The sequence below is a fragment of the Hemiscyllium ocellatum genome, chromosome 9 (assembly GCF_020745735.1).
Source record: "Hemiscyllium ocellatum isolate sHemOce1 chromosome 9, sHemOce1.pat.X.cur, whole genome shotgun sequence".
NCBI classification, from domain to species: Eukaryota; Metazoa; Chordata; class Chondrichthyes; order Orectolobiformes; family Hemiscylliidae; genus Hemiscyllium; species Hemiscyllium ocellatum.
Genome location: NC_083409.1, coordinates 73,936,230 through 73,955,113, shown reverse-complemented (window position 1 = coordinate 73,955,113; position 18,884 = coordinate 73,936,230). Strand labels below are relative to the sequence as shown.

General features: G+C 39.9%; 1 protein-coding gene across 1 annotated transcript in view; it reads right to left on the bottom strand.

Moving 5' to 3' along the window:
* The window catches only part of armh1 (armadillo like helical domain containing 1), a 40,688-nt gene extending 23,375 nt beyond the window's left edge, over positions 1–17,313 (bottom strand). The window contains exons 1-3 of the mRNA XM_060829585.1: positions 17,108–17,313; positions 14,333–14,401; positions 5,600–5,766 (exon numbers count right to left, since the gene is read on the bottom strand). Coding sequence (XP_060685568.1) covers positions 5,600–5,766; positions 14,333–14,401; positions 17,108–17,313 — 442 coding nt within the window. The remainder of the gene's footprint in view (positions 1–5,599; positions 5,767–14,332; positions 14,402–17,107) is intronic.
* Between the last annotated feature and the right edge of the window lie 1,571 nt (positions 17,314–18,884).

Sequence of the window (18,884 nt, the reverse complement as noted above, 5' to 3'; positions counted from 1 at the left end):
CCGTCCTGGCAGCTTCCCCTGCCACTGCAGGAATTGCAAAACCTGCACCCACACCTCCCCCATCACCTCCATCCAAGGCCCCAAAAGACCCATTCACATCCAAAGTTTCACCTGCATCTGCAGTCCTCACTTTCGCCTATGAATAGTTCTTGACTCTAGTATTGCCTCTTCATAGCCAGCTCTCAGAGCGTCAGAATCTCTGACATTCCTCTTATGATCTGTATGATAATGCTGCTCCTTTAACAACAATATGCCATCCTACCCTTTTTTTTCCCAGAAGTTGTGAAAGTAGTGATTCCGAAAGGTCTAGGTTTGAAGAATTTTAGGGCCAGTTTGATTATAGCTAACAGATACTGCCTCAGGCAAAAGGCTTTCAAAAAAAATGAAATATGGAGTGGCCAGTTACTCAGCCCAGCTTTTCTCTGGTTTGGTTTTAGTAAGTTACCTTTTGTGTCAAGAGGTGTTTATGGGGATTGTTGTAAGTATTTGGAAAAACACCGTTAAGTTGGGATAATCTGTTGGGTTTTTATTTAGGTTAAGTTATTCTATATTCTGTTCTCTTTTGTTTGTGTTTCAATCCAGTAATCTTGTAAATAAATTCTGTTTTGTTTGAAACTATGCGCTTTGACCAGCTGCATCACTGCTGGAATATCCACCTTACACCTGCTTTAGACAACTTGCAAAGTTATGGTCTAGGCTACTTCCTTGAAATAGTTTAACGTGGTCTGGCCTGGTCCATAACATCTGTCAGCCAGTGCTTCCTGATTACAGCTGTTGATTTGATCCACTCAGTATTCATATTGAGGCCCAGCTGATTGACCTCGTTACACTCAATACATCTCTCCTCCTCAGAGTCCAAGGACATTAGGAGGTTATCCAAGGAAAAAAAAAGAGTGTTTTAGCGCTGAGTCAGGTTACTCTGACTCCGCATTCAATACTGGTGGTGTGTAATGCATGGGACCGCATCTCTTGAGCCAGGAGCACCTAAGTAGAATTGCACTCTGTTCTTCCAGCAGCAAAAGCATTGAGGCAGTTACTTGGGTCATGTCCATCTCTGTTTCAGAGGACTTGTCAACATTTGATGGAGAGGGTGAACTCACAGGTTCCTGTAGACTTTCCAAATGTTCTGAGGGGCAGTCCACATTTTGCTTATGCACTGTTTGCGAATTCAAAGCTTTCGTATGGTCCACATGTTTGTTCGAGACCATCACACCAAATTCAAGACCAAATTTTATATGTCACTGGTCCTGACCTCGTGTCAACCTCTTACCCATGCAGGGCCACTTCCATGGTTCTTACACCAAATTCATCCACCATATCAAAGAGTCTCTCTTGCTTGGCAGAGTCTTGTGTCTGGCATTGGCATTCCTGATGCTGTTTTACCTTCCCCAGTCTGGGAAGATCAGACTTAACCTGTTGCGGAGTCTTCTACCCATTAGCTTCGGCAGAGTTGCTATCTCTGTATTTGCATTTGGAGTGTTTCTGTAATCAAATAAGGACCATGACAGCTTGCTATCAAGTGAGACTGTAGACAGGCAGAAGACTGGAAGAACAGAGCAAGCTAGGCAGCATCAAGAGGCAGAGAAGTCAATGTTTCAGCTATAATTCTTCTTCAGGACCCTGAGGACTGCAGAAGGGTTACACCCAAAATGTTGACTTCTCCACTTCCTGATGTTGCCTGGCTTGCTGTGTTCTTCCAGCCTCCTGCTTGTCTACCTTAGATTCCAGCATCTGCAGTTCCTTTTTCTCTAATCAAGTGAGGCTGTAAAGCTGTTTCTTCAAAGTTTGGACTGTTCTTTGTGCCAAGCCATTGAATGATTGGTGGTATAAAGAGGTCCTTATGTCAAATCCCATTTAACTTTAGCATAAACCCAAACGCCCTGCTGGTAAATAATGGCCTGTCATCTGTGACCAAAACTTCAGGGATTCTGTGTATTGAAAAATATGCGCTCAGCTTTTCTATCACATCTCCATGTTTGACGAATAAACTCTGTGCATATCCAACCACCTTGAGTGGGCATCTACAATGATTAAAATTATTGGGCCCATGGAAGGACCTGCATAGCTGATGCATAACTGACTCCAAGATTTACCTGGCCATTCCCACAGATGTGGGGAAGCTGCTGGTGGTCATTTTTATCCTCGTCAACACTCTGGGCACTGCCCGACCAACACGGCTATATCTGCATTCAAGCCGGGCCACCAGATCTAACATCTTCATTTTGGAGACTGCTGGATGGTCCTACTAGAGTTCAGCCAGTATTTGACAGCAGCCTTTGCTCGGGACAATCATTCTTGCTCCCCAAAACAATATGGTGTACTTGACTGTGAGCTCATCTCTCCAAATCCAAAGAGGTTTCAATTCTAGTTGTGACTGCCTTTTAGCTTCCCATATCACCACCAGTTGTTTCAGTTTTGACAGGACTGTAAGTTTCTGCTTCCTAAGTCTGATATTGTCAGCTGTGACTAGAAAATGCAATAGCATTACACAGACTCTTCCACTGAGGGTACTACCAGTGGGGTATCCGCTCATGGAAGGTGGTTCCATGCATACATATTCGCTACTTAGTCTCCCAAACAGGGTTCCAATTTGTAAATATAAGGACTTAGTTTTACATAGCACCACCGAATGTGGCTAGAAGCTATGGGTGACACTGCCTTGTCCTTTTCAAGCAGACAAAGTAGGGGTTTGTGGTCTATTATTATCATCATCATAAACTTTCATCCATAAAAGGTATTGGTGAAAATTCGTGTCTCCAAATATGATCGTTAATTTATCTGGAAGTATTTAAGCTCTGGATTAGTGAAAGTTCTGGATGTATATACTATTTGGCACTCTTCTCCATAAGGTAAAAACAATGACTGCAGATGCTAGAAACCAGATTCTGGATCAGTGGTGCTGGAAGAGCACAGCAGTTCAGGCAGCATCCAACGAGCAGCGAAATCGACGTTGTTTCGGGCAAAAGCCCTTCATCAGGAATAAAGGCAGTGAGCTGGAAGCATGGAGCGATAAGCTAGAGAAGGGTGGGGTGGGGAGAGAGTAGCACAGACTCATAGAGTCCTCTCCATAAGGCCAACCATGAGCCAATACCACCCTGACAGTGCATGGGGAGGCATTGCATGTGAATACCAGACCTTTCTTGGGATCATCGTGTGCCAACACCTTAAAGGATGGACTTGTCAATCCGACCATTTCCAAGGCTAACCTTTTTTCAGGAGTTGTTGCAAAAGGTGCTAGGATGGAGGCCAGGTTATGCATGGACTTTTCATAATATACTAGTTCAAGAAACGACATAAGTTCCTGGACATCAAGGGAGCCGGAGCACCTTTGATCACCCTCACTTTATCTTCCAATGGATGTAACCTGATCTTGTGACTCAATAGCTCAAGTAGGTCAATTGAGGTGCCTGGATCATGCATTTTTCCCTTCTTAGGCATTTGCCTGCTTTGGAAAAATCCCTTAGGACTATGTCCAAACTCTTTAAGAATTTATTTTTAGTTTTCCCAGTTATTAGAACATCATCGAGATCAATGGTGACCTGAGGTAGACCTTGCAAAATGTTCTCCATTGTCCACTGAAAAATTGAGTAGGCTGATGATATCCCAAACAGCATTCTCGTATACTAGTACAAGCCCTTCTGGGTATTAATTGTAGCATAATTCTAAGAATCGGTGTGGACTGGTTGGGCCATAGGGCCTGTTTTCACACTGTAGGGAATCTAATCTAAACACTGCAGAATCAACCACTACAAGTGAGTTACTACCATCATACATAGCTTTGGCATTTCAGCATGCTGTTGCACAGACTGATGAAAGATGATTCTGCCAATTCTGTGCTGAAATAAAAATGGTGGACAAAGGTTATGCTGTGATACTGTGGAACACAATGTTGAGTCCTGGAGGCTGTAATGCGCCTAAGCAGAAAATGAAACATAGTTCCTCATTGTTGAGCTTCATTGGAACATGAGCAAGCCAAGGATGGAAATTTCTTCATTGATTCATGGGATGTGTGCATTGCTACTACTTGGGTGAGCATTCATTGCCCATCCCACATTTCCTTTGAGAAGGTGGAGGTGAGCTACCTTCCCAAACTACTGCAGTCCATTTGCTGTAGGTACTAACACAATGAATTTGGGAGGGAGTTCCAGGATGTTGATCCAGAAAAACTGAAGGAATGCCATTATATTTCCAGTTCAGGATGGTGTGTGTGGCTTGAAGGGAGTGGTGTTCTGTTCATTTGCTGTGCCAGTCCTTTTCAATGGTAATGTTGGTGTGTTTCGAAGGTGCTATCTAAGGAGCCAACATGAATTTTTGCAGTTCATTTTTCAGAAGGTACACTGCTGCGACTTTGTTTGCTGGTAAAGATTAGATTAAGTTGGATTCCCTACAGTGTAGAAACAGGGCCTTCAGCCCAACAAGTCTACGCTGATTCTCCAAAGAGTAACCCACCCATACTCATTTTCCCTACAACACCAATGACTAATGCAGCTAACACTATGGGCAATTTAGCATGGCAAATTCAAATGACCTACACATCTTTTTTGGAATGTGGGAAGAAACCGGAGCACGTGGAGGAAACCCACGCAGAGACAGGAAGAATGTACAAACTCCACATAGACAGTTGCCCGAGGTGGGAATCAAACTCGGGTCCCTAGCACTGTGAGGCAGCAATGTTAACCACTGAACCACCGTGCTGCCCCTGAATCTGGAGCTGCATTCTTCCTGCAGAGGAGTCAGGACATAATTGCTACAGGATTCCTAACCTCTGATCTCCTGTCATAGCCACTGTAAATATACAGCAAGTCCAGTCGCTGATCAATGGTAAACCCAGGATATTGATAGTGGAGGATTCAGTGATGGTAATGCCATTGAATGTCAAGGGCAATTGTATGATTTTCTCTTGTTGGAGATGATCATTGCTAAAAAATGTGTTGCTAGAAAAGTGCAGCAGATCAGGCAGCATCCAAGGAGCAGGAGAATCGACGTTTCAGGCATAAGCACTTCTTCAGGAATCCTGAAGAAGGGCTTATACCCGACACATCGATTCTCCTGCTCCTTGGATGCTGCCTGACCTGCTGCGCTTTTCCAGCAACACATTTTTCAGCTCTGATCACCAGTATCTGCAGTCTTCACTTTCTCCTTGGAGATGATCATTGCCTGGCACTTGTGTATCACAAGTGTTACTTGTGAGGATGATTCATTTTAAAGTCTTCATTTACATTTGTCAGAAATAAGAGCTTTCCTATTAGGCAACTGGAGTATTTAAGCAGTACCCAATCACGCATAATCCTTTTGTAATGGACTTTCTGATTGAGACTTTAATAACCTTTATAAAAACAATAGTTTTTCTGACCCATTTTTCGCCATCCAGTCTTTGCATTCCACAGAGAAAAAATAGCTTTGGTCTTTCACTAGAACAACTGACGACTGAAATTTCTTCCCGAACGGCCATAACCTCACATCTCACAGTAAGACCTTTGTAAAACAGCGTCACTGAGCTGATCTCACAACATTGGGTAAGATTAGCTCACATGGGAACAATTCCAGTCAGCAATACTTAACCAGAATCACACAAGTTGGTGTCAACTTGTTAGATTACCATAGCTTTCACAGATTAGTTCCTTGTACTTTCGTCCAGCATTTGCAATAATTTGAAGCAACTTTAATGATTCTTGTTTATTATCTTCTCGCAACTGTTTCAATTTCAGAATTTCCAGAAACGTCAAAAGGCCACCAACTTCTAAAACTTCTATCATATATCGATGTCTGCAATAAATTGTAAAATTTATCTGTTTAAGCAATGTGTACCTGTACTTGTTTAAAAGTAAAAATTTAGCTGATGTTTGCAAATATATACAACATATTGCTAAAACTGTAAGTAACAAGCTTTCATATTAATAAAAGTTTATTCTTTAGACCACAGTTATTGTGTTGTTTTAGTCAGTATGTCAATATGCCTTTATGCTCATGATATCATTATTGCATTATAGTATGTGACCTGAGGGTATAAAGATTTAATTATTCATCTTACCTCATTTAAGGGATAACATTGTACTGAAAGCATATTCTTTGTTATAATCTCAACGCATAATAACATTCCAGATACTTATGTGCCCATGGTATCTAATGTTTGTGTATAATAGCTATTTGTAACAAATATCACTTGAATTCTTCAATGCCATGGCATCCATGCCCAGTTTCTTATGATTTGGGGAAAAAAAACTTAAATATTGTCACAAATATAAAATACCCTGTTGGAGACAAACTCCCCCACATCACGGTAGCAGCAATAGTCATCTGTGAAAGACTCTTACCTTGATGGCAGATACTTGGAAAATACATTCGACTATTCAACCTTCACTACCATACCATCTAAATATGTTGCAGTTCACTCACTAATAATTTGTTTCTTGAAAGTGAAGCTTCATCCAGACTTCATGCTGCATTGGAAACGCAACCAAGATAATCAAAGATGATTCGCACCCTGGTTATACTCTCCTCCACTCTCTTCCATTGGGCAGAACATATGAAAGTCTGTATACTCATATGAACCAATCCAAGAACAGTTTCTTCCTCACTGTTATAAGACTTTTGAATGTACTTCTTTAACATTAATATCGATCTCTCTCTGCACCTTCTCTGCAGATGTAACATTGTATTCTGCACTCTGTTCTGTTACCCTGATGCACTTGTATGGTATGATTTGCTTGTAAAGCAAGAAAGGCAACATTTTTCACTGTAACTCAGTACATGCAACAGTAATAAATCAAATCAAAAGCTGGTATTCAACAGGAGGTGATGGCAGCAATCTGGGAGGTTGACACTGTACCTGCATGTCTTAACATCCATAGGAGGAGACATCAAGGAAAGTATGAAAGCCATAGTCATTATCAACCCTGAAAGAACTGAAGAAGTTATTTATCAATGTAGCGAATCCCCTTTTTTTTAAATTTCTCTCTTGCATTGCTTATTGACTTACATGCTGTTGACTATGAAATAAGATTGTATTCCTTAGAAAGGAGAAGGCTAAGAGGTGATTTAATAAAACTTTTCAAGATCATGATAGGTCTGGATTGAGTAGATAAGGAGAAATGCAAATGGATTAGGAACCAGATGGCAGAGTAAAACTGTTTTGTTAAAGTGTTTTGCAAAAGAAGCAAATATATGAGGGGAGAAAAAAAGATCTTACATAGTCAGAGGATATGGAATGCACTCCCTGAAAATGTGGAGGAGACAAGTTCAAATGGGGCATGTAAGAGGGGAATGGATATTTATTTAAATAAAAATATTGTGCAGGAGTTTGACACTGAATCAAAATATTCAGAATGCATGTAATAATTATGTGATGGTGTGATTGATTAAAGACCAACTGGTCAAGAGCTTTGAACAATATGACTGTATGCAAAATGGGAGAGTTCTCCCATTGAACAATGCGAAACAAAGATACACAGCATGGAAGCAGACCCGTCAGTCCAACTCGTCCACGCCAACCACAAATCTTGAATTAATCTAATTCAATTTACCAGCATTTGGCCTATATCGCTCCAAACCCTTCCTATTCATCTACCCATCCAGATCCCTTTTAAATGTTGTAATTGTACCAGTCTCCACGACCAATTCATTGTATATGCACACTACCTGAGAAAAAGTTTCCCCTTAGATTTAAAAGGAACCGGTCTCCTCTCACCTTAAATGTATGCCCCCTGGTTTTGTAGTCCCCTAGTCTGGAGAAAAGGACTTGACTTTTCATCCTATCTATGCCCCTCATGATTTTATAAAACTCTGCAAAGGTCACCCCTCAGCCTCTGATGCTCCAGAGAAAAATGTTCCAACCTATTCAGCCTCTCCCTATAGCACAAACCCTCCATCCTGGCAACATTCTTGTCATTTTTTTCTGAGCCCTTTCAAGTTTCACAACATCCTTCCGATACCAGGGAGACCAGAATTGAATGTAGTATTCCAAAAGTCCGAACCAATGTCCTGTACAGCTGCAGTATGACCTCCCAGCTCCTATACCAATGCTCTGAACAATAGAGGCAAGCACCCCAAATGCCTTCTTCACTACCCTGTCTATCTGCGTCTCCACTTGAAGGAACTATGAATCTGCACTCCAAGGTCACTTTGTTCGGCAATACTCCTCAGGACCTTTCCATTAAGCATACATGTCCTGCCCTGATTTGCCTTTTCAAAATACAGTACCTCACATTTATCTAAATTGAACTCCACCTGTCAATCCTCAGCTCATCAGCCCATACGATCAAGATACCGTTGTACACGGAGGTAAACTTCTCGACTGTCCAATACACCATTTTTGTTGTCACCTGCAAATTTACTAACTGTAACTCCCATATTCACATCCAAATCATTTATATAAATAACAAAAAGCAGTGTACACAGCATTGATTCCCTACAGCACACTGCTGATCACAAGCCTCCAGTCCAAAAAGCATTCTTCCAACACCACCTTCTGTCTCCTATCTTCTAGCCAATTTTGTATCCAAATGGCCAGTTCTCCTTGTGTTCCAAGTGGTCTACCCTTGTTAACCAGTCTACTGTGCGGAACCTTGTCTATATGAATTTTGGTAAGGCATATGACAACACTCACCACTCTGCCTTCATCAATCCTCTTCATCACTTCTTCAAAAAAACCCAAGCAAATTAGTGAGACATGATCTCCCAAGCACCAAGCCATGTTGATTCTCCATAATCATTCCTTGCCTTTCCAAATACATGAAAATCCTATCCCTCAGAATCCCCTCTAACAAATTGCCCACCACTGATGTCAGGCTCACTAGTCTGTAGTTCCCTGGCTTTTCTTTAAGCTGCCAACAAAGCACTTTTACTGTCAGCGAGGACAATGTTAAGAAGGTGCATAAATGCAAACAGATCATTAAGGTTCAGAATCAATCAAGGGAAAAGTAAATTTCAGAGAACAACCAAGCTTTCCATGGTGTCAACCTCCCATATGTTGTCAACATACAAGGTGATCAGATGCCTTGTATAATTGATTAATATCATGTGTGCTGAAAAGGCAGGACAACATACACCAAAAGCTGACATCTACATGGCAATGAATGCTACCATAATACTAGTGGGCATCCTGAAATACATGTGCCTGCACAAGTGTCGCTCTGTAGTATAACCCACAAGAGACCATCTTAATGCATTTAAGAAATCAGACAATTCCATACATTGGTACTACAGCGTAATTCTGTCAATGTCAAGCAAAGTTCATCTGGACTTCCTGAGATCTTCTACCTACTGTCCAGCACTGGCAAGATAACAAGTATGCATAGTGCTCAGTATAGTCACAATTCATTGAGTTCAAACCACACTCATTTGGCTGAAACAAACCAGACCATAATGCAATCAAAGCAGTGATTTCAAATACCCTCACCCAGATGGATTTTAAAGGATGATAAATTGCTACATCTTAAAGATAGTGCAACCCCATTTACTGAAATTCCAAAATGCAGTGCGACATTCAGAAGTTTCAAACAGAGCTGAAAGATTGGAACAAAATGGTATAATTCAGAAGGTCAACTGTTACACAGGTTGGTGGGGCTGTATCATGTGTTTCAAAGTAAGATGGGACCATTAAAGGTATGCCCCTAGATCCAATCTTTCACTTAGAAGGTGTCCAGAATACTGACAACTGAAGAATTAAATCCTAAATTTTCTGGAGCAAGCTTCTTTTTCAAGCTAGATGCAAAAGTATAGATACTGGTCTGTCCATTTAGGTCATTACATTTAGGACACCATTTGGATGGCATTGATTCCGTAGTTGCTATTTAGGAAAGTTAGCAAAAACGTATCTCAGCAGATTATGTGTAGGATTGTTGAGAAGGTACCAGGATGATTACATGTGACACACTGAACAGATTACCCTACCCATACAATGACAAAAGATATTTTTTTTGATTTACACATTGATGCTGTATTCCTCAAAATGGAAGACATTCTCAAAGTTTATCTGTTATGATTTGGCCACACAGAGGGTGAACCGTTGCAATTGGCAACTGCTGAAGGTGAACAATAATAAATATTGCAAAAGATCATTATCAGAGATGGTTTCACAGAATTAAAAGAGGCTCCTGAGAAATTCTGTTCACTTTGGCCATACAAAGACGAACTTAGCGAATCATGACAAAGGCAAACAAGTCCTAATACCAAACGCGATAGGCCCTAAATTCATGTCAATGTGACACCAAGGACAAGCAAGCATTGTAAACACACTATGGCTAGCACATGAACCTACATACTGGGCAGCGATGAATCAAGACATTCAATGACTCATGAATGCATGTGAGGAATACCAAATGTATCAACTCCAGCAGCGAGGGAAGTCTCCACATCCACACGAAGGTCCATCCAATCCTTAGATGAGAGCAACAGATTTATTCACAGGGCATGGAAAGATTACGCTCATGCGATTAATTATTTCTCAAAAATTTCCCATTGTTTGATGACGTAGCAACACAATGAGCATGACCATTGCTGACATAATGAGTGCTATTTTCTGTTTATTTGGCATCCCAGATTGGATATTTTCTGACAACAGACTGCAATTCAATAGTAAATGATGTCAAGATGTGTATTTATTGGAGAGTAACCCAAGTCACATCACCACCTCACTATAAATGCACACAGTCGAGCAGAGCACGTGGTACGCACCATCAAATCAATGATCATTAAATGTTGAACAACTAACTAATGCTGTGCTGTATTTCATGCATTTCCAGACATCTTATGCTCAGAAGGCAAGTATGAACGACATTGCCCAGCAACCAATTGGCTAGCCATTGAGATACAGGAGATTATTCTTCAAAAGACAGAGGAGAATGAAAGAAATACACAATGAGTAAACAGGTGGAGAACCACCAAAACTACACAAGGCTAGAGCACTGGAGCTAACAATACACATAAAAAGACTTGGATGCTAGAAGTTTTCAAAATACTCAACCAGCCCAGATCATACAAAGACATTACGGGTCATGGTGTTACACTGCAAATGAACAAAAAAACAATTCAGGCCAATGCATAGCACGCCAGTTGAAGGTACTGTCAAAGGAACCTTGTTCAATTGTGTATCTTTCAAATTGTATGCATTGCTGTTAATGTGCTTCAATAGTGGAAGGAATGAAAATATGTGGCTGTGGTGCCAACAAAGCGGCCACTTTGTCCGAATGGTCTGTCACTTCTTGAATGTTGCTCAACTCACCTGGACAAGGCTTTTAAAAATATTCGCTAGTGGCATGTGGACTAGCATTTATTGCTCCAAGACCATTTATCCTTTACGGTGGTGAGCTGCCTTCTTGAATCACTGCAGACCATGGTGCTGTAAGCAGACCCACAATGCTGTTTGTACAATATAATACAATATCCTTTTACGAATTCCAGGATGTTGTTACAGCAACAGTGAAGGAATAGTGATATATTTCCAAGTCAGGATAATGAGTAGCTTGGAGGATAAATTGGAGGTGATGATGTTCCATGTATCTGCTGCCATTATCCTTCTACTCTGATCTTGGGTTTGGAAGGTGATGTCCAAGGATCTTGAGCGAATTTCTGCAGTGTATCTTGAAGATAATACACACTGCTGGTGAGAGTCAGTGGTGGAGAAAGTGGATGAATATGGATGTGGTGCCAATCAAATGGGCTGCTTTGTCCTAGATGATGCCCATCTTTGAGTGTTGTTGGAGCTGCATTCATCCAGACAAGTGGGGAGTATTCCATCAAACTCCTAATGTCCTTGTAAGTGGTGGACAGGTTTTGGGGAGTCAGGAGGTGAATGGCATTATAGAATTTTGGACCTCTGACCTGATCTTGTAACCAATGTATTTATATGGCATATTTCAGTTGAATTTCTTATCAATGGTAACCCCAGGACTTTGATAGTGGGGGAGGATTCAGTGATGGTAATGCCAATAAATGTTAAGGGATGGCGATTATATTTTCTCTTATTGAATATAGTCATTGCTTGGCATCTGAATGGCACAAATGTTACTTGCCATTTGTCAGCCCATGCCTGGATATTTTTACAGATCTTGTTGTATTTGACCATGAACTACCTCAATCTATGGAACTGATCTGCAATCATCAGCGAATATCCCCACTTCTGACTTTATGATGGAGGAAAGATTATTAATAAAGCAGCCAAACATGGTTGGACCAAGGATAATACCATGAGAAACCCCAGCTGAGAGGTCTTGCAGCGGAGATAACTGACCTCCAACAACTATAACCATCTTCCTATATGCCAGGTCTGACTCCAACCAATGGAGGGTTTATCCTCGATCCATTTTTACTAGGGCTTGATTGAATGCAGTCTTGATTTCAAGGGCTGTCACTCATTTGTACTGACTATTCCACTGTTAAGGACAGGGATACTTGAGAAGCCTCCTCCACCAGTGAGCTATTCAGTTGTCCACCATCATTCATAACTGAATATGGCAGGACTGCAGCGCTTAGATTTGATCCATTTATCACATGCTGCTATATATGGTTAATCCATTCAATTTCTGGTCAAAGCATTACATTGATGATTGAAATGTTATTCTTGTAAACTGTTTTAACTGTTTGCACAATTAGCAAATTAAAAGCATCTGCCTATATGCAACCACGTATATCGGATAGATATAATTTTTTTTTGCAAGGTGGGGGGGGGGGGTGTTGTCTTGTGTCTTAATGTCACTATGGCAGTATGCCTTTAAGAGAAATGGTCATGATATAATCAGCATCATAGAATATGGCCTGAGGATGTAACAATCTTACACTCCACCTTACCTCAGATCACTTGAAGTATGACACTTTCTTGGCAGCATTGTTACCAGACACAGTAATATTAGTTCAGATGCTTAAGTGCTGTATGTTAGATTCTTCAATATCACCATATCCAACCCAGATTCTTATTTTACTGGAGATAACATAAGCATTGTTGCATTGGGTAAAAACATCCAATAATAAGTATGTAAGTTTGCTCGATGAGCTTGGAGGTTTGTTTTCGGACATTTCGTCACCACACTAGGTAACATCAGTGAGAGTCTCTGGTGAAGTGCTGGTGCTGTGTTCCACCTCTATTTTATAGGTCTTGGTTTCTTAAGGTGGGCGATATCATTTTCTGGTTCTTTGTTTTTCAAGGGAAGGTAGATAGGATCTAAATCGATGCGTTTATTGATGGAGTTCTGGTTAGAATGCCATGCCTCTAAAATTCTCATGCATGTCATTGTTTCGCCTTGCCTAGGATGTGCTCATCCCAGTCAAAGTGATGTCCTTCTTTATCTGTATATATAGAAACTAGTGATAGTGGGTCATGTATTTTCATGGCCAGTTGGTGTTTATCTATTCTGGTGGCAGGTTTCTTGCTAGTTTGTCCGATGTAGTGTTTTTTACAATTTTTGCATGACATCTTGTAAATGATCCTTAGGTTCATTATTCACTGTTTAAGTGTGTTGGGAGGTTTATGGGCTACCATGATGCCAAGGGCACTGAGTAGTCTGGAGAATTGAAAAATTGGAAAAAAGGACCCAGAAAAGACCAAAAAGAGAGAGGCCGGACATACCACCAGCGCTTCACCAGAGACTCTCACTGATCATGTTACCTAGTATGGTGATGAAACATCTAAAAACAAACTTGCTCAGCGAGCTAACTTACATACTGATCAACCTGAGCTACAAAAATCACTAACATCCAATTATATACAATTCATATCAAAATGTACTTAAACAGCTTACACAAACTGAAAAGAAAATGTTCAATTCAAAACATCCAGCTGAAAAACATATATAACACAGTTTCACATATTTAAAATATACAGAAATTTCAATGAGTTGCAAATAAGTAAGATAGGCCAAATAAGAAAGTGTTTAAGAAGCACAATTTTCTGAATAAATGACAAAGACAGAAATAGGTGTTATGAAAGCATGTAGACCCACACCGTTGGAGATAATATTATATATAAACAGTTATACTAATTGTTCAGCTGATTTGGCAAAAATTAGAACTATTTGTGAGTTATGTGTATTAAAAGACTGACTTAGTGAAAGCCACAGAAACAATTAGTAATGGTACCGAGTTCTCAACTTGAAAAGGTATCCCTGTAACAAACTGTGGGGTGAAAAGCAAGAAACTTCCCAAAGATGCACAGAAAGTGAGTAATACAAGTCGCTGTTTACTTTCTAGCACCATCTTAAAGTAGCATTTGCAGCACTCTTGGCCTTATTTCCATATGAATAAAAGGCATGTGCACAGAAAACAACCAAAGAGGTCAGATTTTTCATTAAAAAGGTAATAATGATATAACCATTATTGTAGTGATTAAATTAAAGCTTACCCACTTGTTGCAGACAAAAATACACCAATGGCTTGTAATTGTTCAGTTAAACAGGTACCAACCATATATCTATTCAAAGAAGTTAAGTACTCCAGAAAATATTGACCATTCTCCTGTACATGGCACAAAAGAGCAACGCTTCCAACTTCCAGAAGAATAAATAAAATATGTATTTCTAATTTATGATTAGTTAAAGAAACAAACAAAGTAAATTATTTCTGGACTCTGCAACTATTAAATTTTCCAAGAGTAGAAGCAGAATACAAAAATATTTTCTATTATGCTCTCAAAGTCCCCAAAACCAGAGTTTTAGAGAAAGAAAGTATAATACCAGACACTGATAAATACAGAAACAGAAATTACTGGAGAAACTCTGCAGCTCCAGCAGCATCACTAGAGAGAAAGCAGAATTAATGTTTTGAGTTGGTGACTCTTCAGAGTGATTAGTCAACCCATATCCCTCTATAATAATGTCCTTCCTAATTCTTTTCAACTTCCCATTGTAAATACAAAAGAAAAAAATGACAAAAGCCTGTGAGAGTAGAGGGTGGTGATATAGGGTTGCTTTTCAGATTGGAGGCTATGACCAGCAGTGTGCCACAGAGTGCTGGGAGGCATGGTTAGTAAGTTTGCAGATGACACCAAAGTAGGTGGTAAAGTAGACAGCGAATAAGATTATCTCAGAGTAAAACAGGACCTTCTTCAGATAGGCAAATGGGCCAAGGAGTGGAGTTTAACTTAGATAAATGTGAGGTGTTGCATTTTGGTAAAGCAAACCAGAGCAGGACTTATACAGTTAATGGTATGACCCTGGGCAGTGTTGCCGAACAAAGTGACCTAGGGGTGCAGGTGCATAGGTCCTGGAAAGTGGAGTCGCAGGGGAAAGATTTAAAAGGGATCTAAGGGGCAATTTCTTCATTCAGAGGGTGGAGCATGTATGGAATAAGCTGTGACAGGAAGTGGTGGAGGCGGATACAATTACAACATTTAAAAGGCATCTGGATGGGCATATCAATAGGAAGGGTTTACAGGGATATGGACCAAATGCTGGAAAATGGGACTAGATTAGTTTAGGATACTTGATCGGTGTGAATGAGTTGGACCGAAGGGTCTGTTTCCCTGCTGTATATCTCTGGCTCTACCTCTGTTGCCAGTGATCCACATTTATTCTCACTATTTTCTATCTTTTTACATATCTACAAAAGCTATTACAATGTGTTTTTATGTTTCCAGTTAGTTTACCCCAATGTTCTAGTTTTTCTTTGTTTCTCAACTCCTTTGTCATACTTTGTAGAATTTTAAAATACTCCCAATCCTCAGACCTATTACATTTTCAGCTACATTAAAGCTACTTTAGTCCACCAACCACCCATCGCTTGCTTTGCCAGGTTGGATTACTTTCCCATTTTAATTCTTAATCCTTAAGCTAAGGTATTACTATTGCTGATTATGGATTTTTTAAAAAATCATCCTTGTCTACAGATTGTAATTTTTCTTACCCTTTTTAACTGGTGTACTTGAACCAACTTGTCACTCATGCATACAATATTTGCTTTGTTCAGATTAAAAGCATCAAGTTCAGACTTTATTTTCAAATTCTCAAACTTAATTGAAAATTCTTCCATATTATGATCACCCTTCCCCAAAGGCCCCTTTACGACAAGACAAGATTATTAATTAACGTTGACTTCTTGTCAGAAAAAGGTTCAAATTTAAAATTCTAATTCATTTATTCAAAGCTTTGTGTGCCTAAACCCACTCTCAAAGCCTCCAATAGCTCAGATTCCTCCAACTCTGACCTCTTGTGTATCTTCCTGCCTTCATTCTACAATGGGCAATTTTTCCATAAATTGTCCAGATTCTATGCTTAGGATTTTCTGTCCAAACCCAGCTTCTCCACTTGCCTCTTTCAGGTCCTTTTCAAATCATTCCCTTCTCACCTTAAACTTATGGCCTCTAGTTTTGGACTTCTAGGAAAAAGATCTTGGCTATTCACCCTACCCATGCCCCTCACAGTTTTGTAAACCTCTATAAGGTCACCCCTCAACCTCCAATGTTCCAGGGAAAAAAAGCTGCCACCTATTCAACCTCTCCCTATAAGTCAAACCTTCCAGTCCCGGCAAAATCCCTGTAAATCCTTTCTGCATATGGCAATATCCTTCCTATAGTAGGATGACCAGAATTGTATACAATATTCTATGTGTTTAATAAACTTTTTAAAACCCAATTATATAACTCCAGTGATCATCCTTCACAAATGGACCTGAAATGTTGACTCTACATTCTCTCCACAGATGCTGCCAAACTTGCTCAGTTTCTCCAGCAATTTGTTTTTGTTTCTGATTTCCAGCATTCCCAGTTCTTTGTTATTTTTTTCTTTAACTAAACACTTGGCCATTCTCCCTTTAGGATTTTTCTCAGATTATCATATATCATAAAAGGAGGCCATTCTGTCAATCACGCCTGTACCAGCACCCATAACTCTGCCTATTCCCCATTACAAATATTTCCTTTACAAGTATATGCCTAACATTATTTTGAAAATCACTGTTCAATCTTCCACCACCTTTGCAGGCTGTGTCTGATAAATTTATATCTGATTCAGTCTACAACAGTCAAGTCAAAATATGCTTCTTTAAGAGATACAAAAGTTCTATAATAGCATACTATTGTCTATTGTTTCCCTCACTGATGTTCATTGATTTCATTATAAGAAATATTCCCCACAACTTAATTGAAAGCAGATGTTAAAATTCAGTCTAAAGAAAAGGATACGTTAATCTGAGCCATGCTGTCAATCTTGTGAGAAACAGACTGGCACCTTGAGCAAACTGCAGTTCAAGCTCTGGACCAGTTTTACCTTTATTTGTATTTATGAAGTCATTCAACATACGATGTCGGACAGCTTTAGTGCCATTGTCCCACTCTTGTAGAAAACTCATCAGTCTAGAAATTTCCACTTCTTCTTTTGATGAAGCCATTTTCAGAATATAATTAATCTTGTCAGCTGAGGGAAAAAAAAGGTTAATATGTCATATAACATACCACAACATGGGAGCAGATTTAACAGCAACAGTAAAGGTAGGATGTGAGGTGGGTGGTTGGGTGTACTGAATTAAACAAGAGCCGAAATCTCAATTTCCTGACTTTGGGTTGAGTTTGAGAAATCCTGAGCAGCATGTTAGTGGTGGAGCAACTATCACACTGCCTGATGGAGGGATCTATTTACCATGTCAGGAATACTCATTAAATGAGAACTTCAGTCCTACTTAGTCAATGGCACACAGGAAACTTGGGCTTCCAGTTTCCTGACAACGTAAATATGGTGTGCACTGAGCAGGGTTGTTCAATTTTTATGTCTGAGGTTAGATTTTATCTTTGTCTTTTCAGCAACATAGGAGAGGTGCAGGAGAAGCTGGAAAATATAGTAGCAGCAAGGACAAGGGACAGGGTTAGAAGGGGGTGTAGATGGTTGGGTTCTCAACTGGCAGTATGGCAAAGCACTGACATGTGTGGATGCAGGAAGTGGAAGGAAATCTCAGGCTTTAACTTATAGGCAGGTCCATCATTGAGAAGATCAGAGCTCATATACCTCAAATTTCTCGACATCAAACCTCATCTGTCGTCGATCTGCCCATTCCACCAACCTGTCAATGTCCTTTTGGAGTTCTACAGTATCCACCACAGTTTACAATTCTTCCAAGTTTAGCATCATCTGCAAACTTTGAAATTCTCCACTGCACATCAAGATTCAGATCATTTATCAGGATCGCAATACTAACCCTTGGTGAGTTCCACTAAAACCTTCCTCCAGCCTGAAAAATATCTATTGAGCATTACTCACTGTTTCCTATCACAGACAATTTTGTATCCATTTTGCTACTGTCTCTTTTATACTATGACCTACAATTTTCCTCACAAGCCTATTGTGTGGCATTTTATCAAAAACCTTCTGAAAATCCACGTGTATCATGTCAGTAGGGTTATTTTTACTGACCCTTTCTGTTACCTCCACAAAACTTCCAGCAAATTTGTTTAAAATGATTTCCCCTTTAGAAATCCATGCCAACTCTTCCTAATCAATCCACCTTTTTCCACGTGACTACTAATTTTATCCTGAATAATTGTTTCAGAAAGTTTCCTGCCACCAAAGTTTTAAACTAAACTGAATGTAGTTGACGGAATTATCCTTACAGCCTCTCTTTAACAATTCATTAAGACTGTGTAGTAGTTGAAGATATGGGTATGTTTCTAAATGAATACTTTGCATCCCTCTCGCCAAAAGAACAGGATGATGGGTCTAGATTAATTTAAGATATCTGGTCAGCATTGATGAGTTCGACCAAAGGTCTGTTTCCATGCTGTACAATTCTATGACTCAATGCTGATGCTTAGTTAAGGAAGACATGAAACGAATGGGATAAATGTAGAAAAGGCTTATGCCTGAAACATCGATTCTCCTGCCCCTTGAATGCTGGCTGATCGGTTGTGCTTTTCCAGCATCATACTCTTCGACTCTGATCTCCAGCATCTGCAGTCCCCACTTTCTCTT